This window comes from Aspergillus ibericus (assembly GCF_003184845.1).
Source record: "Aspergillus ibericus CBS 121593 unplaced genomic scaffold BO80scaffold_64, whole genome shotgun sequence".
Taxonomy (NCBI): Eukaryota; Fungi; Ascomycota; class Eurotiomycetes; order Eurotiales; family Aspergillaceae; genus Aspergillus; species Aspergillus ibericus.
The window spans coordinates 138,993-164,008 of record NW_020292162.1 but is presented as its reverse complement, the minus strand read 5'-3'; the positions used below and the strand labels follow the sequence as shown (position 1 = coordinate 164,008).

The window sequence follows — 25,016 nt, the reverse complement described above, 5'->3', positions numbered from 1 at the left end:
TGCCAACTGAAGCATCTCATGCCATGTGATGAGATGTCCGTGCATGGCTTATCGGTCAGGTCTTCCTCGGAAACACCTACCGTTTCCATCTCACCATGACCATGCCCCTCATCACGTCGTTTTTCTTATGATTTCCTCATTTTAATTCCATCAAGTACATTTCATTGCAACTCGAACATTCAGAATCAAGAAGCAATCACAGCTATAATGACGAGAATCTTTCTGTAGGTATTCAAGGCAATCAGGTTGGCATTTACTTACCATGACGAAAATAGAACCGGAGCTTCAGGCTACATTGGCGGAGATGTGCTTTATGCACTGAAATCGGCCTTCCCAGGATTGCAGTACACGGCATTGTTGAGGGACCAGGACAAAGCACATGCCATTTCCAAAGTCTATCCCGATGTGCGTGTCATCTCAGGAGACCTAGACTCTTCCTCCATCCTGGAGGAACAGGCCCGTGAGGCAGATATTGTCATTCGTGAGTAACATACTGTATCATCTCCGTTCGCCGGTAACAGACGGTCGGTTCAGATACCGCCAGCTCAAACCACATCAAAAGCGTCGAAGCGATTGCGCGTGGTCTCACTGCCCCGGGCAGATCCAAGCCAGGTAATTACCACCAGATTAATTCCACTACTTGGCTCACCAAACAGGCCATTGGATCCAAATATCCGGCGCCAGCGTCCTCTCCATCCCGGACATTGAGAACAACGCCTTTGGTGAAGCCTCGGACAAGGTCTACAACGATCTCGACGGAGCGGACGAGCTCCAAAACCTCATCCAGCGATACTCGGCGAAACGAGTAGTCGACAACCTTATTCTCAGTCTGTCGCCGGCGAACCGACCCAAAACGGCGCTCATCTTCCCTCCGATCATCTATGGCCGCGGCCGAGGGCCCATCAACCAGCGGAGCATCCAGATTCCCGAGCTCGCGAGAGTGACCATACAACGGGGCCAGGGGGTTCAGGTAGGAAAGGGAGACAGCACATGGAGTAATGTCCATGTGTCCGATGTGAGCAGCATCTTTGTGAAGCTGGTGGAGAAAGTGTTGCGAAATGAGGATGGTGAACTGTGGAATGAGAATGGGTTGTACTTCCCCGGATCTGGGGCGGTGGTAAGACACAATACATTTTTTGTCTCTATCCATAAATGTCCGGCTAACCAAGTAGTCATTCGGAGCAATCTCCACGCACGTTGCCCAAGAAGTGAAGAATCTCGGTCTTGCGGATTCTGCCTCGGTAGCGGAGATCAGCCATGGAGAAGCGGACTCCCTCACCCCTCACGGAGGAGTACTCTGGGGAACGAACGCCCGGCAGGTAGCCCAGCGAGCCCGCCAGTTCCTGGGATGGGTTCCAGCGGGGCAGACATTGGAAGAGGAGATCCCGGCCACGGTTCTGGCCGAGGCCCAGAAATTGGGGCTGAAATAGGCAACGATAGTCAGCCACCCAATTCACGCATTACAATCTAGTCTTGAGTTGATAGTAAAGGTAGCTGTTGCGAGTTTCGATGACTGTTATCGGCTTATCGCGGGATCGGACTAGCCCGAGATAGTAGGTCCTTCCGGCATCATCCATATCCCCACAAGGCAAGAGGTTCCGTTGGCGGAATCGCCTGCCCTCTTATCTTCCTCTTATGCTCTATCGACTATCGACATCAACCCCTCATCACTCTCTGACCATCTAGTCAATGGCCTCCTGACATGACCGCCTCCAAACCATCAGCCCACCGCACCCGTCGGTCCCATGCGTTGGGAGCCTGCAAAACATGTCGTCGCCGCCATGCCAAATGTGATCAACGACGGCCGACCTGCCAGATGTGTCGGGCCACCGGCGTGCAATGCGAGGGGTTTGCGGATGAGATCCGATGGATGCCTACTCGGAGACATCAATCCTCGGGAACTATCGACGGGAGGAGCAGTGAGGCCGATAAGCAAGGTGCTCGACGCCATCTCTACACAGGTAATGCCATCGCGTCGTCCGAAGGCTGTTCTGATTGATCGCTAGAGAAATCGAGAGTGTCTATGAGCGATGCTTTGGGTGCGGATCTGGTGTCTGGTTCTATTGATGCCTCGCTGGCAGAGATTGATACCCGATCGCGCGATGCTGAGAGGCCATCACAGGGGGATATCGTGGTCGGGCCCTTCGCCGTGCTAGATCTGGCTATCAATCCGCCATTGCCCCAGGCTGATACTGTCGTTGAAAATGCGGGGCCACCTGGCCCGCTAGATGACAGTTCCGTCGTTAGTCCGTCCCTGTCGCAGGAGTCGATCGCCTACATGAATGATCTGCTGCAGTGGTCTGATATTCTGAGCTTGGATCCCCAAATGCACAGTGCCGCCCTGTCCGCTTCGTTTGATCTGGGAGAGTGGTTGCCGCTGGAATCATCACATATGCTTACTCTGGAACCGAACACTACGAGCGAAGCACCTGATCAGACTGCCTACATGTCTGTGGAGCGAGACAGTCTGCGGATGATAACATCCCAGCCGACGATTGTTTCCAGCCCGCCCGATATATTGGGAGATGCTCATTTTCTCCTGCGGCATTTCCAAGACCACGTTATCTCCCGTATGATGGCGATTCCCCTGGAACAGAAATCGCCATGGAAGATACTGAATGTCCCTTCGGCGGTTGTAACATACAGCGACCTGACGTTCCTAGGGTCGCAAAGCATCAGTCACGCCCGGCTCGCGAATCTGTACTGTCTTTTGGCCTGTTCAGCCCTCCACCTCACCGTGGATCCATCCATGACGCCGGACTTGACGGACCGCTGGCGGCCGGTAGCCGAACACGCCTATCACGTAGCGAAAGACCACATGCAGATGTCCCTGAAGCATGAGACGCAGGAGCCGAAGAAGGCTAAATACAAAGACCAGCTGATGGCCATCTGCGCGCTGACAGAATTTGCCGTAAGTCTTGTTTACATCTTGAAGACGGTTACTGAGCGCGGTAGATCTTGAGTGGTCACCAGCAGGATGCACGGTGCTACCTGATCGACGCAGAGAGGCTACTGCGTCTTCGGGGGTTGTCTAAAGTTCGTATTTCGCAAAAGGCACGCCTCCTACACCACTTGTATACTTGGCTACGAATTGTGGGAGAAAGCACCTACGCGCTGCACGATTATACACCCTCGGATTCCTTTATGGAGGCGCTCAAGCATCGCTTTCGGTATCAGAAAGTCGACACCATACAACCCGCGGACCGGTCACGGCTGGACGATTTCCTGCGTCTGGATCGGCGACCGGCCGATAGCGACTTGAACATTGACGAGCCCAAGGATACAGAGATTGGTCTGTATGACATTCATCTACAAGACTCACGAAAGTATCCTGCTACGCTCTACTCCCAGATCTACGGAGTCTCCGAGACATGGCTCAGTCTGGTGTCTCAGACAACGAGACTGGCCAATGTGCTGGAGACCTTTCGGGTTGCGCGGGAAGGCCGTCAGAAGCCTGTCAGCTTTGATGCCTGGGAAACACTGCATCGCCGCAGTGCTCGCCTCGAGAGTATGGTGTGCTCACTGAACCAACGGCCAGATAGCACATGCGACTCGGACAGACTGTCAAAGTCGCATGAAAGTCTGCTCCGGGCGTTGAACGCCGCGCTAGTTATTTTCTTTTATCGACGCATCCGTCAGGTCCATCCAGCTATCTTGGAAGGCCAGGTAGACCGGGTAATCTCAGCGTTGAGTGAATTTGACGTAGCCTTGTCGGATGCGAACCTCACGGGACCGGGTACGGTGTGGCCGCTCTTCATTGCCGGATGTGAAGCGACAACACCAGACCGGCGCAAGTCCATTCTGAACCTTCTCGACAAAGGGGAAGCACGATGTGGGTTTTCTGCCTACCAGACGATGCGGGATGTGATGAAACAAGTGTGGGAGAAACAAGATGCACAGATGGGCAGTAGCCGGGGCGAGGCCATTCCCACATGGCTAGACATAGTCAAACAGAAACAAATCTGGCCAATGCTAGCATGACTACTATGAAGCTATTCACGACGCCACGAGATACGAACATGCCATCATCAATCATATTTCCTATCCATATCACATATCCCTCTTCACAACAGTAACGCCCGCACTCTCCACCAACCCCGCCAACTCAACCCGCAGCTCCTCCCTCAACAACGCAAACGGCTTCCGCAACCCCCCCGTAGCCTGTCCCCTCAGTTCCACCCCCGTCTTTACCGCCGCCGCATAATTATGCGACTCCAAAAACTTACAAATCGGCCACGCCTTCGCCCACAACTCACGACCCTTCTTCAAATCCCCCTCCACAGCAACCGCATTCCACAACTCCACCGCCAACTCCGGAATAATATTCGCGGCACCCCAAACCGCCCCCGGCGACCCAGCCGCCAAGCCATAAAACGTCAGCGTATCCCAGCCATTAAACGCGGTGATCCGATCCGACAACCCAAAAACTAATTCCGTATACGCCGGCGCATTACCCGACGTATCCTTAAGATACTCGACCCCGACTTTACTCAGATCCGCAATCTGCGTCGGCGACAACGTCAACCCGCACGCGGCGGGGATATTGTAGTACACGATCGGCAGCTGACTCGCCTCGCGAATCTCCGCCATCATCTCCATCAATTCCTCCACGGTTAGAGGGTCGTAGAACGGCGGCACGACCATAACGGCTGCAGCGCCAGCCTGGGCCGCGTGGCGCGCGAGATCGACTGCTTCCTCGGTGGAGGTGCTGCCTGTGCCGGCGACGACGGGCACGCGGCCGGCCGCATACTCAACGCAGAGTTCCGTGAGTTGTTTGCGTTCGGCGCGCGTCAGGGTGGTGAATTCGCCGGTGCTGCCGCCGGGGACGAGCCCGTGCACGCCGGCACTGATCAGATGGTCGATGTGGGACTTTAGTCGGGTGGCATCGATTTGGGTCTTGTCGTCGGTGAAGGGGGTGATCAGGGCGACCATGATGCCGTGGAGGAGGGGTGTGGTAGTCATTTTGGTAGATGGATGATGATGAATGTGATGGATGTGATGGATGAGGCTGGGATTGTCTCAGTGCGTCTGAGTGCATTTATGTCGAGTGCAGCGGGACTGCCTTCCTCGAGTACTGTATGAGTCTATACAGAAGTATATGCGAATGAAAGCCCTAACTCCGGCATGGCACCGGAATCTCCTTCCCGTTTGGTGGGGCCACTACCAACGGCAAGCAGTTCCGCGCCTAGCGCCGACTATTGACAGCTGCGCATCGATCCATTGCAGTGAGGGGTAACCCGGTTATCGCTTATCAGTTGGAGGCCTCTCTGACACACTGGAATTTGAAACTAGTCGGTGACACCTCCGGAAAAGGAAGTTCTAGCCACGGAGGCTATATCAATACCTTCCCACGCCGGTGTATCTATCACCAGATTTACGATCAAACAGCGACATGGCCGACTCTCTCTTCGTTGACATTACCACGCCGAATGGCCGTCGGTACCAGCAACCGACCGGTCTGTTCATTAACAATGAGTTTCGACCCTCATCTGGTGGACAGACGATTGTTTCGTTAGATCCGGCGTGAGTACCACTGTCTGCCTATGAATCCCGTACTAACTGGCACAGCACCGACCAACCCATCGCCACCGTCCACGCCGCGACAACCGAAGATGTCAACACAGCCGTGCAAGCCGCCAAAGCCGCCCTGGCGCACCCCTCCTGGAAACTCCTCCCCGCCACCGACCGCGGCCAGCTCATGGGCCGACTAGCCGACCTCCTCGAAGAGAACCGGGACCTCCTGGCCTCCATCGACGCCTGGGACAACGGTTCGTGCCCTATACAGTCTACCCATGGTGTGTCTAACGTCATCAGGAAAACCCTACCACGTCGCCTACGACGAAGACCTCACCGAAGCCATCACCACGATCCGGTACTACAGCGGGTGGGCGGACAAAACCTTCGGGCAAACGATCAGCACGACGGCGCAGAAATTCGCCTACACGATCCGGCAACCCATCGGTGTCGTGGGACAGATTATTCCGTGGAATTATCCCCTTTCCATGGCGAGTTGGAAATTGGGTCCTGCGCTGGCGTGCGGGAATACCGTTGTTATTAAGGCGGCGGAACAGACTCCGTTGAGTATTCTGGTGCTCGCGACGCTGATCAAACAGGCGGGGTTCCCGGCAGGAGTGGTGAATATCATCAATGGATATGGCAAGGAAGCGGGTGCGGCGTTGGTGCAGCATCCGTTGGTGGATAAGGTAGCGTTTACGGGATCGACTGCCACGGCGCGGGAGATTATGAAGATGGCGGCGGGGACGTTGAAGAATATTACCCTCGAGACGGGGGGGAAGTCCCCCTTGATTGTGTTTCCGGATGCGGACCTCGAGCAGGCGGTCAAGTGGTCGCATTTTGGGATCATGTCGAATCAGGGGCAGATTTGTACGGCCACGTCGAGGATCTTTGTGCATCGGAGTGTTTTGGCGTCGTTTGTGGAGAGGTTTAAGGAGGTCGTGGAGACCACGTCGAAGATTGGGGATCAGTGGGATGAGAGGACCTACCAGGGGCCGCAGGTCACTCGGGCGCAGTATGAGAGGGTGCTGGCGTATATTGAGTTGGCGAAGCAGGAGGGCGCGACGGTGGTGACGGGTGGGAAGGCCTATACGCCTGCGGAGGAGAGGTATGAGAAGGGGTACTTTGTCGAGCCGACGGTGTTTACGGATGTCACGGATGAGATGCGGATTTGCCAGGAGGAAGTGTTTGGCCCCGTGGTGGTCATTCTGCCGTTTGATACGGAGGAGGAAGCGATTCGTCGGGCCAATGACTCGACCTATGGTCTGGGGGCTGCGGTGTTTACCACGGATCTGGAACGGGCACACCGGGTGGCGGCGGAGATTGAAGCTGGTATGGTTTGGATCAATAGTAGTCAGGATTGTGATCCGCGGGTGCCGTTCGGAGGCGTCAAGCAGAGTGGCATTGGACGGGAATTGGGCCAGGCTGGTCTGGAGGCGTATTCGCAGCTGAAGGCGGTTCATGTGAATATGGGGAGTAGACTATAGCGGATTGAGGAGTAGACTATAGCTGAAATCAGGAATACTATCAGTTTCTGGATGATGTATCAGATTAAGGATAGTCTAATGACACCCTGGATAAGATATCTATGTGCAACTGCTCAGTCGATCCCGCGGAATCGACTACCTAATCGGTCAATTGATTGCCACCAGAGCACTGGATGTATACCCAGACAGGCTCGGATACTATCACGGGCTGATAGCCGACATGACTGTAATCATACCCCGGACCCCGCAAGTGCTTCTATCAGAGATACCGATGCCATCATATATGACTGCCTCTTACTGCCATATTTCTGGGGGCAATCACTTCACACACCATGACAGACACCGAAAAAGCCACTCAAGATGTCCCCGACAAGGCCGAGGGCGAGATTCTCCCTGTCGAAGGCAACGAGCTGCACCGGACCTTCAAAGCCCGTCATATCCAGATGATCTGTCTTGGTTGGCCTCTCTCCTCTATTTACTTCTTGACTAACCCCCGTAGGAGCCAATCTCTCCAGCGGCCTCTTCGTCAGCACCGGAAAGGTACCCTTCCCCCTCCCGCATGCCCGAATTATGTTCAACCTAACCAGACAGGCCCTCAAATACGGCTCCGCATCTGGCATGTTAATCGGCTACTCGGTCGTCAGCATCGCCGTGTACCTCCTCATGAGCCTTCTGACTGAAATCACCTGCATCTGGCCCACATCCGGCAGCTTCATCGACCACGCCGCCCGTTTCGTCGACCCCGCCCTCGGCTTTGCAATCGGTGACCCCCTCCCCCTTCCCTTTCCCTCATCATACATCCCAGACAACCCCTAACCTCTTGTGGCTCAGGCATCTGCGAATGGTTCGCCTACATGACCATCGTCGCCTCCGAAGCCGCCATCGTCCGCGTCCTCCTCACCTGGTGGACCACCGCCATCCCCACCGCCGCCTGCATGACCGTCTTCCTCGCCATCATCTTCACCATCCACGCCCTCCCCAACCGCGTCTTCGCCGAATTCGAATTCCTCACCGCCTGCGCCAAAGTCACCATGATGCTCATCCTCATCTTCACCTGCATCGCCATGCTCGCCGGCGCCGGCTCCCCCCCTACCACCCCACACGCCTGGAACTATACCTCCGCCCCGGCCTTCCCCAACGGTTTCCGCGGCGTCTGCCAATCCATTCCCCTCGCCGTATGGGCCATGGGCGTGCAAGAAATCATGGGCATCAGTGCCGGGGAAGCCCGCTTTCCGCGCTGGGACATGCCCCGGGCGTGTCGCAACCTGTTCGTGCGGCTGATCCTCTTCTACGAACTCTCCATCGTCTTCATCACCCTCCTCGTCCCATATACCTCCTCTGCCCTCCTAAGCTCCGAAGGAACCACAGTAGCAGCCTCCCCCTTCGTCATCGCCCTCCAATCCGCACACATCCCATTCCTCCCCTCCCTCCTCAACGCCATCATCCTCCTCGGCGTCTGCTCCAACGCCACAGAAGCAATGTACGTCGCCTCGCGCATCCTCACCGCGATGTCAAAAATGAACATGCTCCCCCCTGCGTTCTGCAAAATCGACACCAGAGGCCGACCATACCTCTCCCTCTTATTTACAGCGATCTGCTCGACAATATGCACGTATATCAATTGTACCGGACCCGGCGCGCAGATTTTTACCTGGTTTAGTTCGATCTCCTCGACGGTGTTTTTTCTCGCGTGGTTGACGGTCGCCGTGACGAATATTATGATGCGCAGGGCGGTGAAAGCCCAGGGTGATATGGTGTTTGAGGAACCGTTTGCCGTCCGGGTCAGGGGATCTCCTTTGCCCGCCATGATGTTATTAGTATTGTGTTTGGGGTGTCTGGGGATGATGGCGTATGTGAGTATCCGCCCCATTGGGGAAGAGGCCTCGGCGGAGAGCTTCTTTGAGGTATTCCTTGGAGTACCCGTGTTTATGGCCGTGTTTGTGGGGTATAAGGTGTGGTTTGGGACGAGGGTGGTGGATCCGAGGACGGCGGACTTGGGGACCGGACGGAGGAGGTTAACGCCGGAGGAGATGCGGGTGTTGGAGGAGTATAAGGCAATGCCAACTTGGAGGCGGGCGGGGTCGTATGTGCGGTTTTAGGGGTGCAGTGGGGTGCAGTGGGGGGTGAAGTTGAGGGATTTAGTTCATATATGTCTATAGTTAGAATAGAACTTATAGCTTCAAATGGTCGGAGTCATCTCTCTTTATAATCTCGACTAGCTTATTCTATGAAGATACTATATTACCCTAGGTGAACTTGGTGGATCATATACTTCGATTCAGAGTAGGGGGTTATATATTCCCATGATTTCCTACCATGGCCCTGCTGCCTATATAAAGAAAAAGAAATCCCAGAATTACCGCATTCCTGCATGTCTTGCCGGATTAAACATATTGAGGAATTGCTTTCTTTGTATAGTACGGAGTCCCCGTTCAGTTTGTGAATGCGGATTCTCCTTATCTGGAAGGTATATCTTGTGATTGGCACTAGCCCTACCCGCAAGACAGCAAACAGAAAAAAAAGAGAGGGAAAAATGCATCATCCGTGAATCGAACACGGGCCTCATCGATGGCAACGATGAATTCTACCACTAGACCAATGATGCTTCCATACCCTCTAGCTCCCTTTTTCCATTTATAAGGCTAGAACTAAAGTTCACAACGCTCAGGGTCTAACATCCTGCAATCGGAATCCGCGTCAGTTGCCTCGAATATCAACGGTCCAGGGAAATTGATGGTACATATCTGTTAGAGGCTAAAATGGTAGCTGGGAGCATAAGTTCCCATGTGGTCTGTTCTGAGTGGGATATCGATGATCATGTCTTCGGTGGTGGGAAGATTGCTACTGGGACAGATTTCATTTTAGGCTCTGGTCTTTATATTCAGGGTAATACCAAACTTGGCTTTCATGTTGTAGTGTAGGGATCATTAGGGGGAATTCTGAAGTAGGATAGAGAAAATGATAAGTTGACGGGGTCCGAGAAGGATTGTCTTGATGGTGTAGGGGGAAAGGGGTGTTACATGTCAAGAAGCTCAATCTTATTTATCTACCTACCAAGGACTTTTTCCTAAGGGGTAGAGAGGACTGTATTGAGAACTAATCCAGTATTTTTGGTTGTTCCCATGGTTGGGTGCTATGTAGTGGGTTTCTGGATGATATATATATATATATTTGACTATTGCAGCAAGCATTTACAAACATGAACTTCATTGTAAGAAGCCCACAGATTGAGTGAAATCATCGCCCTAGGATAGTATCAAAACATGTAAAATGTACGGTTGAATATGGCTCTATAGATGGCTCTGCACTGTTTAGCCTAACTTATTTGGCTTGTTCCAATTCATCGCCTGTGGAAGCGGGGCGGGGGATCAAGTTTGCCGTATCTGTATGGCCCGACCGGAGCTGGCGTGGTAATACCTTTCGATCCTTGGTATATAGCATGTGAGCATTGCGTTTGAGCGGTTATGTCAGTCATGCATTCGATTATTTATTCTCATGCGAGAGCCATGCATTAGGTGGGAGTGAACTCTGAAGACGCCCAACCTCTGGTAGGTGGAGAGCGACTGGACATCGGGATCACGGGCTGGTGGATGTTTAGGTGCCTATGTGCCTTCTTCCGCTTCACAGGCAAGCCCACGTCTGTTTCTCTTGTATCGCCTTCGTGCTCCCTGGTGGCTGGGCATGAGATGCTGATGAGATTAGGGCATACGAAGGATTCTTTTTCGGGAATAGATTGTCTTCCTCAATCATGCTATCTACCACACGCTCTATGGCTAGATCCCAGACCTGAGGCTAAGTCTATCTGGGGTATATGGTTACACACCGGCCAACCTCTAATATCGTTGAGATGGTTGTTAGCTTCACTAAAAGCCCACGTGTGAATGCCGCTGGGGCGGAATCAAGGAACATCTGTCAATGACTTCTGAGTCGATAAACCATGTTCGTACGACAAGTGAATAGACACAATAACCTAGGTGCCTACAGATAAGAACTGGAGATTCCAGCGGTACTGATTGAGGCTAGCAGTACGGAGTATGGTTTTGAGGTATAAGTATGAATATCAAGAATTGTCCAATTCACTATCATTACGGGAGATCTAGAAACGTCCTTAATCCAACGATAACCATGGTGGCCAGAGGTAGGTTTCGATCTACCCGACATAGTATGCGCATTATTTGAACCCTAGGCTTTGGAGGTTTCTTGAGTGACATGCTAATACGGTTACTAGCGCAGTCGCAATCGTGACCTACATGAGGTACCGTGTAAGCTGAAAGGCACTCGATTGGGTATTTGGGTGTTGGGCGCATGTGATGTAAAAGCATTCGTTGTCAATGAGGGGCAAGCCTTTGCGGGGTAACCCATTCGACCACGATCCTTGACCCTATGTTCTATACTTTGTGGTGTGCCATACCCAACTACTATCCTTAAACCCAGTATAGTATTCATTTATCTGAAAGAATTCTCTTACGATGTGCAATTTTCAGTACGTGTCCATAACTGCGGCCACTATCGCAAGACTCTCAAGCAGCCATGCAAGGATGCGGAACAGAGAAAATCACTCTGTCCTTCTGGCAATACCACAGATGCCTCAACGACCGGCACCCGCCATGGCGGAATTGCTGGATGTGATGAACAGTCTAGCCCAATGCGGGAGGGACCAGGTAAGTCTCTTGGCTCTCAAAGTGTCTTATAGGGTTGTGACCGTGCAATCAGGTGACAGAAACGACGGTGGTTTCGATGAAGAAGATGTTGGTTGGGATGATTATTAAGGGCCAAATGGCCTTTTGCTACAATATCGTACACCTTATCCAATTGTCCGCACCTTCGAGTCGGGATATTGCCCTTGGTAAACTCATGCGTGATTGGCAGTTTTCCTTCAGTAAACAATCTGCAACTTGCTTCAAAGTCTTTGAAAATGGTTCGTCTTTTGCGTGAGATGCCATTTCGGATAGAACTTTTCCATATGCCCAATTATCGTGAAGTTGACGTTGTTCAAACGGCAGGTCAAAGGGAGACGCCTCGTCTTGGATTTCTGGTGCACACCACCGGCGAGTTATACCGCCAATGCCGCTGATGTCAATGATTACTGCATTTCCGTCGCTGTCAATGACAATATTTGAAGGCTTCATGTCCATATGGGTTTTCTTAGCCTCATGAAAGCGATTCAGCGCGGTTCCAATTTGGACGGGCCATTTCTTCCAAGCGTACTCAGTAATGCGGTTTTCGGACAGAACCTGCTGCAATGGTCCTCCAGGATACGCCTCGAGTAGAACCACAGTCACAACTAGCGGTCCATCACTACCACTGAAAGTCGCATACGGGTTTGTAGATACCGCAATCCCCGCCGCTTGCACAATATTCGGCACGCCTGCAAAGTACTCAAGATTTTCCAGCTCCTCCCGAAGGACGTCGGTGTCGTGGGGATCGTAGAGAGGACGATTAACTATCTTGAGGATATATTGTACCCCACTATTGGATACCCGAAATACTCCGTCCGAGATTTCGGTATCCCTTGTCAGCTCTTCATCGTTAATTTTCCGAAATGATGGGAAGTCGTCCGACATAGGATAGACAACCCGAAGAGGATCTTCTCGGATCCTGTATCTTAGGGATTTGTTGAGAATTTTCATCGTGCTAGGGGTGCCCTCTAATCCGCTCTCCACCCTTTGCCCCGTTGCTGCAGTATCTTCTTCTAATATAAGCTCAGTCACGGTGTCCGGCAGGAGGGCGAGCGGCTCGTAGTCGATTTGTCTAACGAGATCTTGGTAGAACATGCGGCGTTGACGCTTTGAAGCCTGCTGGATTTGGCTATTGTTGAAAAGTGTACGGATAGTGATTGTACCAACCAGAGTCACCTTGATCCACACCTATTATTGTTCACATAGTAGATCAAGGTTTGTGAGCGGCTGCTGGGTTCCGGCGTTCCTTGCGCAAGGAAGCCCTCATCTTCTGAGTATGTCTTCAGCTCAAGGTAGGGTGTTGACATGATAGAAGTAGACGAGGGGAGCATCTTGTTTGTTTTTGGGGAGCGCGTGGTTGTTGACAGTGCGCGGTTCGTTCGGTCGTCCCGGGCGGTCATTACTAGTATTCTGCTTGCCTAGACCGCCCTTGGGACCCGCCCGCGGATCCATAGAAGGATCGATCCACCGGCCCCGCCGTCGACTATCGTTCTTTTCCCATCTTTATAAATCGGGTTGCCATGAGTTGCCTCATTAGAGTGAGCTCTGTCAGCCCTTTCTTTCTCGCTGGCAGTTGATACCGAATTATTTCAGAAGGAGTCTCATGAATCTGCAAGATATCACTTAGTGACCGGCCAGCTTGTATATCACGACATTTTCTCCTTTGGTTAAGATGCCTTGCTTTCTGAGCCATTCCTCGATACTCTCCATAATAATAGGAGACGATTTGAAGATGCACCGCCCGGTTACTTCTCCAGGTCTGCTTTATGCTGCGATTACCTAGCTATGACAAAAATGTCCTTTTTCTTGCTGGTGGTTGAACCGAACAACCAGAATTATGCTTCTGGTGAATTCAGTCCGGCGACTCGGGGACCATCGATCCAGGGGTACCAGGTGCTAATTCCGCCAAAGGGCTAAGGGAGGAGCATGGCTATGCCTGTCCCGAGGCTAACGGGTCAAGGTTACTGGTCTTCCTGGAGCTCAACTGCTCGCACAGACCCATCGCATCAGGGTCTGGATCCTACAGCAGGTTTTGGCGAACCTTGCGCCGGGATGGTCCCCGTCTACAATAAAGACCAGGATATCCCGGATGGATGCAGCAATCAGACAATAGCAAAATGGGGCTGGACTATATTTTTTTGTAAGACAGGAGGACCTATTTTCTGCCGAATGCTGACCATGAGCTCGAAATAGCCATTGTACCTATACAATCCCGCTGGCGACAGCGCTGACGGTGTTATACTACCCATTTTTTACCCGGCAAGACATTTACAAAATATGGATTCTGATCACGGTACATACCTCTATTCTGCATGGGGATGAATCTAAGCGAGGAGTAACAGATTGCCGTCATCGCAACGATCCCCTGGGACTCCTACCTCATCCGAACAGCCATCTGGAGCTACCCGCTCGACGCAGTAACCGGCCCCTCGCTATTCAGAATTCCGATGGAGGAGGTCTTCTTCTTCGTCATACAGACCTACACTACCGGCGTAGTATACTGCATCTTTACGAAGCCCCTTGTTCGGCCTATGTACCTTCGATCATGTCGCAAGAAACGGTGCCGAGATGTGTTTGCAGTGGCAATTATGGGATTGATGGGGGTCGGGATCGTATGTTTACTATGTGGAGGACGGACCACATACCTGGGATTGATCCTTGTATGGGTCTGTCCGGTCCTACTGTTTCAGTGGTACGTCTGCTCGCTTCGTGAAGATGGAGGCTTACTGTGTAAAGGGTGTTATCCTATCCGTTCGTGACGGCACTTCCCCAGAAGCCAATAATGGCGTCGGTCTGCCTGCCAACGATTTATCTCTGGATCGCGGATGCGCGTGCCATGGGAGCAGGAACCTGGAGGATCGAACCCGGCACAAAAATAGATTATCAGTGCCATGGGCTTGAAATGGAGTAAGTCTCCAGTATGGATAGTAGGCCGGTCTGACGATAACAGAGAGGCAATCTTCTTCCTAGCCACCAACTTGATGGTGGTCATGGGACTGGTGGGGTGTGACTATGCGTTCGCTCTGGAAGAGTACCGGCGTCTCACTCAGCCAGCGTCAAAGGGATCGTCGCTAAAAGCTGCAATGCTCGGGTTGATCAAACCGATGCCCGTAGACGATGATCGGATATCTACATTGTCGCAGGCGGTATCCTGCCTGAAGGAGAAAAGCCAAAGCATGTTTCTGGGCTGCGCATTATTCCAGGGTCAGCTCCGCATTGATCTGATATTTTTGTATTTGCCTACCCCTGATTTGCTCCCTACGTTTTGCTGCTCTTCTAACATGTATAGATATTCCTTCTGTCGCGTGGTAGACGATCTCATTGACGAAGCCGAGAATGCAGAGGAAGCGCAATATTGGATCACCCAGTGCAAGAGCATCCTCGACGTGAAAATCAACAGTGGCGATACAACTGGACCTCCGAAAGGGAAGAAATATGAGAGACTACTTCAATCAATCGACTCCCTTCCCCTGTCTGGTCTATCCAAGGAACCACTATATGACCTGCTGAAAGGGTTTGAGATGGACCTATGCTTCGACCCTGAGAGAGGAACCTTCCCGATCGAGACCGAACACGACCTAGAACGATACTCCGCATATGTAGCAAGCACAGTCGGTGCGCTGGTTCTCGACCTTATTTTCTCACATTGCTATCGTGAACGAGCCCCACATATGATCGAGCTCACAAATGCAGGAAGGGAAATGGGCTTAGCTGTCCAATGCGTCAACATCGCTCGGGACATCCATCGGGATGCAGCAATTGGCCGGGTGTATATCCCTGCCACATGGTTGGGTGAAGTCGGCCTTACGCCGCGAGATGTGCTCCAGTCTCCTAATTCCCCTGTTATCTATGAGCTACAGGAGCGAATGCTACAAAAGGCGGACCGGTTCTATCACAGCAGCCGAGGAGCGATTGGGGAGCTACCGAGTGGAGTCAGGCAGCCAGTCCGGGCAACAGTGGAAAGCTATATGGACATTGGACGGTTACTAAGGGAGAGAAGGGGGATAAGCCTGCAGCAAGCGACGAAAATGCGGGTACCGTTGACACGACGGCTGTTGGTAGGTTGGCTGGCAATGCTCTAGACTGGTGTGGATTTATACGAGACTTGCAGCACACCGCTCCATATGCCATCGTGACTGTTATGCAAGGGAATCTATGCCGACACTACCATCAGCTGTCACGAATCGGGAGACAACTCGGGTAACAATGCCCTTCTTATGCGAGCCGTGCGCCGTGTTCGGCAGCACCTCGGCTTGACAAGCCCGGAACAGGGATATTCGCCACTAAAATCATTCGGATCAAGTGGGGCATCAGCCTGCTCAGCTGCTTATTTCCAGCCGCAAATTTTACTAGAGGATACGTTGTTCTTAAACCTACACTCCTCTATTTTCTTCTTCCCAGCAGTCCAACAATCTGTCTTATGCAGTTTATCCAGCAGTATAGACGCAATGCAGGTCAAGAACATCGACACGATCGGAGCCGACACTCTCTCCCCGAACTCCGCTAGGGTACGACCATTCCTCCATCTCTCTACCCTCACCTAATCACCAGTACACACAGCTTCCCAACAACCCCCCCTGGCCAAACATAGGCATAATCAAAACCATCTACCTCTTCACATCCGACGACATAACAACCTTCATCATCCCCGAAACCCTCTTCGGACTCAGCGCCGCCCTCTCCGGCCCCCTCCTAACAGACAACCCCACCCCAGAACTCCTCCCCATCCTGTCCCGGATTCCTGTCGTAATACTCTGGAACTGGCTCAACCTCTTAATATTCAACCTCTCCAACCAGCGCTTCCCCTCCTCCGTATCCGAAGACAAAATCAACCGACCCTGGCGACCCCTCCCCGCCGGCCTAATCACCAGCACCCAAACCCGCCACCTCCTCCTCCTCATGATCCCCATCGTCCTCGGAGTAAGCATCTACCTCTCCGCATGGGAAGAAACCGCCCTCCTGTACACCCTAAACTGGACATACAACGACCTCGGCGGCGGCGACGACGGCTTCGTTCTCCGGAACGTATTACTCGCCATAGCCTTCTCGCAATACAACAAGGGATCCTTACGCGTCGCCACCTGTGGGAAATTTGACATTCCCCCGCGCACATGCTGGTGGATTCTCATTACCAGCGCCCTCATCGGGACAACTATGCATATCCAGGATATCAAGGATATGGAGGGTGATCGTGCCAAGAATCGTCGGACGGTTCCGATTGTTTGGGGGGACGGGCCGGCCCGGTGGTCCGTTGCGGTTCCGGTTGTGGTGTGGTCGGTTGTGTGTCCTGCGTTTTGGGGGTTGGGTGTGCTGGGGTATGTCTTGCCTGTTGGGGTGGGGGTGGCTATTGCGTGTCGGACGTTGTTGCTGCGGGGTGTGGCTGCGGATAGGATGACTTGGAAGATGTGGACGGCGTGGACGGGGGTCATTTGGATGTTGCCGTTGTTCAAGGATCATGGTGTTTTTGTCCGGTCTTGGGGTAGTTTGGGTTGATGTGCTTACCACGTTCGCTTTCAGACTGCTGTTTTGATAGAAGTTTGTTGTCGGATATGTCATAGCGACCTAGATCTAGGTCCTTCTGCCGGACGAAATTTAGTTGGACACCCACTCATCGATTCTTAAGTCATCATACTTTTATCTGATTATACACAGCACACCTCAAAGACAAATAGCATACACCCAACCACTCAGCCCCGTTGACTAGCTACCGACCGAAGTACTTGAGCTCCAGATACCTCGCCGGGATATAGCTCAGCGCGGTAACAACGAACGTAAACTCATTGGCAATATCACCGCCAGCATCACCAATCAGCTTCGCAAGTGGACCAATAAACCACGTTTCGTCCATCCCCATACACCAAGCCACAACCCCAAGTCCAAACGCCACACTCGCACCAATCCCGACCGGCAACCTCGCGGGATCATTCCAGCCCTCCAAATCATAATTCTCAAAATCGCCCTTCCGAAAAATATAATGTTCCTCAAACAGAATCACTGCATAACTCGTACACCAATATCCCAACAGACTCAAAAAGTCCTGCAAATAGGTGTTCAGTTTCTGGCGCCCACCGATCGCTAGCGCCAGAATACACGCGAAGCAAATCAAGGTCCAAATGAACCGCGGAACACGACCAAAGGGCCGCGAGAGTTGTTGAAAGGAGATGGCAGAACTGTAGATACTAATAACGTTGACGTTGATTCCGGATAAGACAAGAAGCGTGAGGAGGAACTTGGCAAATCCGCGAGGGTAGAGCATGTCTTGAATGAGGTAGCCGATTCCCTGGTTGTCATACGCGTCGTACCACTCTGGTTTGCTGTCTAGAGCAGAGGCGACCACACAGCCCGCGACCATGCCGATGGAGGTGGGAATTGCGATACCGAAGGTGGTCATGAAGAAGACTTTGACGCGGCTGACGTTCGTAGGGTAGTGGACGTAGTAATCACTAGCCATGGTGCACCACGACGCACTGGATCCATAGACCACGGCAATCAAGCTGAGCACGGCACCGGAAAAGGAGGTACCGGTCACGGTAGCGGGAGCGGAGTTGTCTGCATATTTCCCGGTCTCGCCGAATATGATCATGAAGATGATGAAGAAGACCATCCAAGCGTATCGCTCATAGAGCAGAATGGCGTTGAGTCCCACAACGGAGATGAGCAGCGCGACCACAGCCAGAATGACAATTCCCAGAATCAAAGAAACATGCCCATCCGACACGGCTGTCAAGGCCAAACCACCAGTAATGCACGCGACCGCTGCCCAACCCAATTGCTGAATGCCATTAAGCAGAGCGACGAGTTTATTCGGCCACCAACCAAAACTATACCGACTGACACTAATTTGGCGTAACCCAGTAACGGCACCAAAGGTGGCACAGTATCCACTGAGCGATGCGGCCAGAATCGAAGTGAAGATACTGATGAGGATGGCTTGTTTCATGCTAAGGCCGAACTCCCAGCCCAGAAAGCCCGTGGCGAAACAGGAGGTGTTCATTGTGCCGCTGGCCCAGAGTAATGCCATGGATAATTCCTCCACCCAGTGGACCTCTCTTTTGTCTTCAGGCCGCTTGCGACTGATGGCTTCGGACTCGACTCCGAGCTTCTTGTCCATGGCGGCTTCGAATGCGCGAAGTTTCGCCATGATGCCGGATTCATGTGAAATCGTACCATAATTGGTATCGGAGGTTTGGTCGTGCGTTGCATAGTTGACGGTGCTTAGACCTTTTTCCGGATCAAAAGCCATGATGGGCTGCGAGGAGGTGGGAAGGAACGGACAAGGGACAGACAGCAATTTATTGAAGCAAAGAGGATGAAAAAATTTCCTGGGAGTAACGCTGTGGTGTCGAGATTTAAACAAGGCTGGCTGCGGGGAAGATAAGAAACGCTAGAGTAGCAGCCCATTGGACGGATTGCGGGTTATCAGTTAGTTCATGCGACGGGGCACGTGGTACGATTCGCCGTGGGAAATCAGGCACCCATGTCTCACCCCCGTCGGTCGAGACGTGATAAGCAGCTGACTCTGCGCTGGAGTGGAGCCAATCGCTTACAGTCGCGAGATTAATCGCTCTGCCAACGCCGGGGCTGAAATCATGTGGCGATAAGCGAAGAAGCTTTTCGGTGATCTCCGTTGATCCTCGATGACTGCCTTGGAGACTGGGAATTATTATCTTGTGCTTTGGCTTGCGAGATGCTGGTCATGCATACCCCGCCAGCAGTGTTGCATGAATTGACTCGAAGTCTCATAGAGCTGTCTGCTAGTGATATCCTCTCTCGCAGGCCCGATGCTGAAGGGTCTGATCCTGGTATGGCCTTTTCGAAGGGTCCGAGGATGCGCTGGGTCTGTCCAACGATAGCTTGAGGTTCGACCTGTATGAAAAGCATGAGTTGGTGAGTGAGGATGGAAGTTGAGTGCGTTCTGACCTTGGTAGTCGCCGCCAGCGCTGCGTAAAGCTTTTCCCAACGAGACAATCGCCTCCAACGGCTTCTCGCCATCCAGCACCACAGGCAAGATGCCAGCCAGCATCACTCCCTTTCAACATCTCATCTCCAACAGGTCTCACCACAGCACTGCGTAGAAATGTGAGAACGTTCCCAAAGGGGACAATCTCCTCCAATGGCTTCTAGCCATACGTCACCTCAAGCAAGATGCCACCCAGCGTCACTCCCCTTCAACATCTCATCCCCAGCAGAAATCACCACCAGCACTTCGTAGAAACGTGAGAACATTTCCCAACAAGACAATCATTTCCAACAGCTTCTCGCGATTCAACACCACAAGCACAATTCCTCCCCTTCAACACCTTATTTCCTGACAGATTCACCACCAACACTGAGAAAGGCTTTGGGTATTTGGGTCTGTTGGATGTGAAGCCTTGAAGCTTGTTGATTCAGGTGGCCGAGGGTCAGATGACTGATTAGTCATTCAACAGGGTCCTCGCCTTCAACACCACCAACGTTGAGTAGATCCTTGGGTATTTGGGTCCTCGCTTTCGACACCACCAACGTTGAGTAGATCCTTGGGTATTTGGGTCCTCGCGTTCGACACCACCAATGTTGAGTAGAACCTTGGGTATTTGGTTTTTTTGTTTTTTTTTTCCCTTTTTTTTTGCTTTTTTAATTTTTCCTCCTCACACTTCGGCATCCTGGGCGCCTTGTTGAGAGACCGCCGAGGGGAGAAAAGAGAGGCCTAGGTCGACGGGGGTCAGTTCGGGGATCGAGGGGGGCTGCGGGACTCCCTGCACGTCCGCTTCCACCACCACCTCCTCCTCGTGCCTCACCACCACCCCCTCCCCCAGGCCTACCCCCCCCCGCTCGGGGTCTCTCATTCGGCTCTCTCGCCACCGCCACCAGCGCGAGGGAAACCGACACTGGTGGCATACTGTGACGATGGCCAACAAGGCGCCCAGGATTGTGCAAGTGACAGTGACAATTTCGATTGCCGACATAATGATAGTGGATTGAAGAAGTTATAGAGTAAATATATAAGCTAACTATTGGATTAATGATAGTTAGGAAATTGGAGGAGGGAAAAGAGAAGAGAAGAAGGGATCTCGTTGCAATCTACAATATGCCACTACGATGGCCTTCAGATCTACAATGGAAGGAGCGTGTGAAAGGGAAGGAGCGAAGATATTGTATCTATCGTATCATTTTCGAGCCGGTACCCAAAAGTGACGAATAAGAAAAAGAGCAAAGCACCTCCCAGAGCCTGGCCTAAGAAGCTTGGTCTCAAATTCGACATTGCTTCTGCCAGGTTTTATCTGGCGGCCAGTTGATCCCCCCCAAAAGCTTCTCAACATACACATCCCGTTCGTTAACATCAACATCCGGTTTACAATTCGGCCCAAACCACGTATCACAGATCAGGCAATCACTGTGGGTTGAGTGTCGATGAAACGCCCATGAGAGTAAATCCCGATGGGGACATCCAAAATACGGCGTCATCGAGGCCGGAAGAGGCTGGGGGTATAAGGTAACATAATAGTCCGTGCGCGACACAAGATTCGAGGTTTCGACTACTTTTGCCAGGTATAATGTGAGTCTCAGATCAATCCGGGCATTGGGATGGTTGTGCACCGTGCAGCGGTGCACCAGTGCCTGAGTACATTTTCCGGTCAAGCTCCGTGGGAAGCGTGGATCCTTGGTCGTCAGTCGCTCAAATCGTTGTTCCTGTTCAATGAAATAATGCCGACGGTCTTTAGCATTTGGTCTGGACACGAGAAGGCGGACCAGGCGGTTTTTTTCTCGTGGAGTGAGACTGATGCAGGGACAGAGGTCGACGATCCCAGCGTGTGCATTGCACTGACGACCAGCCTTCATCGCATTACAAGGGTGGAGCCTAAGACATGCCTCACAGAAAGCCCACTTGTCGTTTTGCAGTTGGTGTAGAAATTTATTTCGAAGAACTTGGCCTTGACCAAGACTAACAGTAGGATCGCGGGCCGCTAATAACCGGGGAAACCGGAGTCGACGATCGTGGATAATGGGGGTGTAGATTCGGTATAGTGTTCGGCATGTTAACACCAGACAGGCCTGAGATGGAAGAGGTAAATGCTCCAAGATTATCTCAAAGATATAAAGAGGAAGCCGCAGGAGGCTTTTTATCGGTATCTTGGAGTATTTCCGGCGACTCCTGGCGTGGCGGACAGCGGTTATCAGATCTTTGATATGTTGACTCATGATTATAGTCAAGGAATGTATGAGAGTAAAGAGTTGTCTTGGGTTGAGAAATCGAGTGTTAGCATAGCATAAGGCTGGAATATATAAGACAAAAAGTAAGGTTCAGTGTGAGTCAGTGCCTTGACGTAGACCGGTGTCATGGTGACGGGAGTATGTAGTGTGCTGACGGTTTGTCCAGTATGGCTGCTATGTTACATCATATCGCTGTTAGGCTAAGCCACTTGAACTTGACCAGATCATCTAGTTTGGTTATATTGAACTGGACGCAGGAAACCCACCCAATTTGGAGAATTCAATGAACGTATCTTTGGAAAAGCTAGTCCGGGGAAATGAAGTAAAGTCATTCTATCGAAGCTATCTAGGCTATACGCGCGGAAACAACAAGTCGGCGAATGTAATCGTACTGAACCATAGAGTGGCAAATAGTTAGGGTAGGTCTGAATGTTTTCCTAGCTATCACAGTTCAAGCCGGGTTCAGAAAATTCTACAGCGCCCCTAGCAAATAATTACCTAGTCACGACACCATACAACGTTCAGCTGACACCGCTAGTCCTTATGTCTGTGGGAAACCAGATTAGTGCATTACTCACTTGCCTGGCATACGGACATAATCGAACCACTCACAAGACATTGACAGTCACCTTTTAATCCTGTCGCGGTGGAATTCACATATGCCTTCTGGGCGAACCTAAGGAAAACCTATTCTCCGGGGGATCACCCCGCTACCCTCTCCAGCTATGTACTATGGTACGGTGCGAAAAGCCCGTTAGTGGGAACAGATTGTTGACTAGTGACAAATATGTCACAGCATCCTGACCTAGGGATTGGCAGGGAGAGCAAAATAGAGATACAACCCTGTGTGTGATTTCCATCCCCACTGCGCTGCACTGGTTGCTATGGGGGAACTCAGCTTAGACTTCCCATCTTCATATCATCAGTGGAAGATGGGGGTTGGGTAGGGAAGCACCATCCCTATATGTTTCTAAGGAGGGATTATCAACGTACATGTTGTACCTTTCGTTGCAAAGACCCTCGAGCAATGGACCCGGGCGAATGCCCCGAGTTGAAATGGTGCACGTCTGCTGTGTCACTCGCTGTGTGTCTATGGATGTGATAGCACTCGGTTCAGAATGCCGAGCTCGCCTTACGGGGCCCAGAGGTATTACCGCTTCCTTTCAGAGCAATGATATGAGGTTACTGACCAGTCCTGAACAAGTAGCAGTAACTTCTGATCTTAGTGGACTGACAGAATTGTGAGTCCAATGATAAAGCTAAACGATATTTTCCTACTGTACCATATAGTATGTTGTACCTGTGGCTCGCCCGCTCTAGTTTATACCTTGAATGGCAACACAGTACCATTTTGGCAGACTAATCCCTCTTCTAGCGTCTTAACATTGTAGCCTAGTGCTTTGCATTTTCTTGTATCCAACTCAGTGAGGCTACTAGCGGCCTGCTTCAGACGGCATTTGTCTATGAGGTATCTGGCGGAATACCCTGTTCCCCTTGGGCTACGAGGGCCTGCGAAGTGAAGGAGAATGCGGGGTCGGCTATCGCTAACGAACCCATGCCCCCAGGCACCAAGCACCTACTATTCACCTAGGCATCGATCGGCCCGTGGCTTTGATCTCCGTGGCTCCCACTTCCCGAGGGTGGCGCTTGTCTTCACCGTTCACTCCCACTTACTGTATGGCTCTCGGATGAGGATAGATCATCAAATGCATGACTGACATAACCGCTCAAATGCAGTGCTCAAATGCTATTTACAAAGGATCCAGAGAGATTACCACGCCAGCTCCGGTCGGGCCATACAACTGGCCGCCTCCAGCTGGGAGCAGAAGTTTTCCTCCTCGGCCAGTTTGCCCGACCGCATCGCGCCCGTCACTTTAGGCAACGCGGGCCAGATCTCTTGTCCGCCTTGTGCCTCTTCTTTCTGCCGGTGCTCCATCACCATGCTTCTCACATTCTCCTGGAAATGAATCGGTCCCTGTCTGGTCAGCGCTATTCGTCCCAAGGCCATGATCAACTTACCCGCTCCTTGTCTGGATGCAGCTCGCCGTTGATAAAGACTCCCGCACTGAGATTCTCCTGCGCCCCGACACAGAGATCCTTGTCTTCATCCAGCACCTGCCGGTAGAACGCGTTGATGTTGGCAAACTCTTCATCCGTGGCGTCCTTGTGCCGATACACTTCATTTTCAATCTTGCTCGTCGTCGCACTGACCGGGATCATGCGTTGGATGTAGAAGAATTTGTCCCTGCTCTTGTCAGTCACTCGTTTCACCCTAGGGAATCTAACTTACGTGACAGTCACCGACGTCGTCGGATAAAAATACGTAATGGCCCGTCGAAATTGCGCATCTGCACTCTCCTTGTTGAAGATATGATGCTCCATGTACCCCGCCTTCGGTTCAACCCGATACCGCGGAAGATCCGACACCCCACTGATAAGCGGATGGGAAGTGGCGCAGTGATAACACTCATTATAGTTCTCGATCAGCAGCTTCCAGTTCGCCTTCAGATCCATCTCCCAGTAATGGTCAAAGGTGTAATCCCCGCCAAAGTCAAAATCCTGCATTCGTGGCTGCTCGTCGATCTTCTCAAAGTCATCTTCCCATTTGACTTCCGGGTCCCCGGATTCGAGGTTCACCCAGACGAAGCCCGCCTTGTCGATGTAAACGTGGATGGGAAGGAGGCTGTGTTGGCTCTTGTCGAAGCCGGGCACGGTCTCGAAGCGAGGAGCTTTGGAGAGGTTGCCCTTGAAGCCGTAGGACCAGCCGTGGTACTTGCAGCTGAGGATGGAGGCGGTTCCGGATCGGGCTTGCACGATGGGGTACGCGCGGTGTCGACACATGTTGTGGAAGCCGTTGATGTTACCGTCGCGATCGCGAGCCAGGAAGAAGGAGAAGTTGGAGACGGTGAAGGAGAGAAAATCGCCCGGTTTGGTGAACCGGCTGGCATGAGTGAGCAGCATCCACCGTTTGGAGAAGATGGCCCGTCGCTCCAGCTGGTACATGGCTTCGGAGCGATACCATGATGCGGGCAGGCTCCGGGGAGCGGGGCTCTTCTCGGGGGAGTCAGAGGAACGGCCGAATAGTCGCCACATGGTGAATGAGTATATATGGTGTGAACTTGCGAATCGCGCGAAAGGCCTGGCT

General features: G+C 52.1%; 12 protein-coding genes and 1 non-coding gene across 13 annotated transcripts; 7 read left to right on the top strand and 6 right to left on the bottom strand.

Annotated features, from left to right (window-relative positions):
- Positions 1-207: 207 nt before the first annotated feature.
- Positions 208-1,430, top strand: BO80DRAFT_459385 (uncharacterized protein; the record flags this gene model as incomplete). The annotated part of the gene is made up of 5 exons (XM_025722341.1): positions 208-224; positions 276-481; positions 535-612; positions 657-1,117; positions 1,173-1,430. 5 exons carry the CDS (start codon positions 208-210, stop codon positions 1,428-1,430), a joined length of 1,020 nt encoding a protein of 339 aa, XP_025570337.1.
- Positions 1,431-1,655: 225 nt separating this feature from the next.
- BO80DRAFT_497383 (Zn(II)2Cys6 transcription factor) lies at positions 1,656-4,003 on the top strand. Its single transcript, XM_025724073.1, has 3 exons — positions 1,656-1,961; positions 2,007-2,911; positions 2,956-4,003. Exons 1-3 carry the CDS (start codon positions 1,703-1,705, stop codon positions 3,979-3,981), a joined length of 2,190 nt encoding a protein of 729 aa, XP_025570336.1. The 5' UTR covers positions 1,656-1,702; the 3' UTR covers positions 3,982-4,003.
- Positions 4,004-4,050: 47 nt separating this feature from the next.
- BO80DRAFT_468992 (dihydrodipicolinate synthase family protein) lies at positions 4,051-5,047 on the bottom strand (the record flags this gene model as incomplete). Its single annotated transcript, XM_025722972.1, has 1 exon — positions 4,051-5,047. The coding sequence occupies exon 1, from the start codon at positions 4,960-4,962 to the stop codon at positions 4,051-4,053; it is 912 nt and encodes a 303-aa protein (XP_025570335.1). The 5' UTR covers positions 4,963-5,047.
- Positions 5,048-5,296: 249 nt separating this feature from the next.
- BO80DRAFT_392907 (aldehyde dehydrogenase) lies at positions 5,297-7,052 on the top strand. The gene is made up of 3 exons (XM_025717237.1): positions 5,297-5,523; positions 5,569-5,768; positions 5,815-7,052. The coding sequence occupies exons 1-3, from the start codon at positions 5,393-5,395 to the stop codon at positions 6,999-7,001; spliced, it is 1,518 nt and encodes a 505-aa protein (XP_025570334.1). The 5' UTR covers positions 5,297-5,392; the 3' UTR covers positions 7,002-7,052.
- Positions 7,053-7,333: 281 nt separating this feature from the next.
- Positions 7,334-9,100, top strand: BO80DRAFT_485551 (AAT family amino acid transporter; the record flags this gene model as incomplete). Its single annotated transcript, XM_025723498.1, has 4 exons — positions 7,334-7,457; positions 7,501-7,541; positions 7,593-7,764; positions 7,833-9,100. The coding sequence occupies 4 exons, from the start codon at positions 7,334-7,336 to the stop codon at positions 9,098-9,100; spliced, it is 1,605 nt and encodes a 534-aa protein (XP_025570333.1).
- Positions 9,101-9,535: 435 nt separating this feature from the next.
- On the bottom strand, positions 9,536-9,606 carry BO80DRAFT_t277. The gene has a single exon. It is a non-coding gene; the product is annotated as a tRNA-Gly (tRNA).
- Positions 9,607-11,478: 1,872 nt separating this feature from the next.
- Positions 11,479-11,770, top strand: BO80DRAFT_367510 (uncharacterized protein; the record flags this gene model as incomplete). The annotated part of the gene is made up of 2 exons (XM_025716290.1): positions 11,479-11,662; positions 11,715-11,770. Coding segments are annotated over 2 exons (240 nt in total), but the record flags the coding sequence as incomplete, so codon positions are not given.
- Positions 11,502-12,954, bottom strand: BO80DRAFT_429500 (kinase domain protein). Its single transcript, XM_025720478.1, has 2 exons — positions 11,715-12,954; positions 11,502-11,662 (listed from the first exon to the last, which is right to left on the bottom strand). Exon 1 carries the CDS (start codon positions 12,773-12,775, stop codon positions 11,789-11,791), a length of 987 nt encoding a protein of 328 aa, XP_025570331.1. The 5' UTR covers positions 12,776-12,954; the 3' UTR covers positions 11,502-11,662; positions 11,715-11,788.
- An 843-nt stretch (positions 12,955-13,797) lies between these two features.
- BO80DRAFT_459379 (terpenoid synthase) lies at positions 13,798-15,762 on the top strand (the record flags this gene model as incomplete). Its single annotated transcript, XM_025722340.1, has 6 exons — positions 13,798-13,820; positions 13,874-13,973; positions 14,023-14,372; positions 14,417-14,587; positions 14,631-14,912; positions 14,970-15,762. 6 exons carry the CDS (start codon positions 13,798-13,800, stop codon positions 15,760-15,762), a joined length of 1,719 nt encoding a protein of 572 aa, XP_025570330.1.
- Positions 15,763-16,128: 366 nt separating this feature from the next.
- BO80DRAFT_468989 (UbiA family prenyltransferase) lies at positions 16,129-17,173 on the top strand (the record flags this gene model as incomplete). The annotated part of the gene is made up of 2 exons (XM_025722971.1): positions 16,129-16,188; positions 16,241-17,173. 2 exons carry the CDS (start codon positions 16,129-16,131, stop codon positions 17,171-17,173), a joined length of 993 nt encoding a protein of 330 aa, XP_025570329.1.
- Positions 17,174-17,316: 143 nt separating this feature from the next.
- BO80DRAFT_429499 (putative nucleoside transporter) lies at positions 17,317-19,303 on the bottom strand. The gene has a single exon (XM_025720477.1). It carries the CDS (start codon positions 18,921-18,923, stop codon positions 17,385-17,387), a length of 1,539 nt encoding a protein of 512 aa, XP_025570328.1. The 5' UTR covers positions 18,924-19,303; the 3' UTR covers positions 17,317-17,384.
- A 1,004-nt stretch (positions 19,304-20,307) lies between these two features.
- BO80DRAFT_449727 (uncharacterized protein) lies at positions 20,308-20,625 on the bottom strand (the record flags this gene model as incomplete). The annotated part of the gene is made up of 1 exon (XM_025721760.1): positions 20,308-20,625. The coding sequence occupies one exon, from the start codon at positions 20,623-20,625 to the stop codon at positions 20,308-20,310; it is 318 nt and encodes a 105-aa protein (XP_025570327.1).
- Positions 20,626-23,585: 2,960 nt separating this feature from the next.
- BO80DRAFT_392893 (aromatic ring-hydroxylating oxygenase subunit alpha) lies at positions 23,586-24,964 on the bottom strand (the record flags this gene model as incomplete). The annotated part of the gene is made up of 3 exons (XM_025717236.1): positions 23,586-23,846; positions 23,891-24,116; positions 24,162-24,964. 3 exons carry the CDS (start codon positions 24,962-24,964, stop codon positions 23,643-23,645), a joined length of 1,233 nt encoding a protein of 410 aa, XP_025570326.1. The 3' UTR covers positions 23,586-23,642.
- Positions 24,965-25,016: the final 52 nt, after the last annotated feature.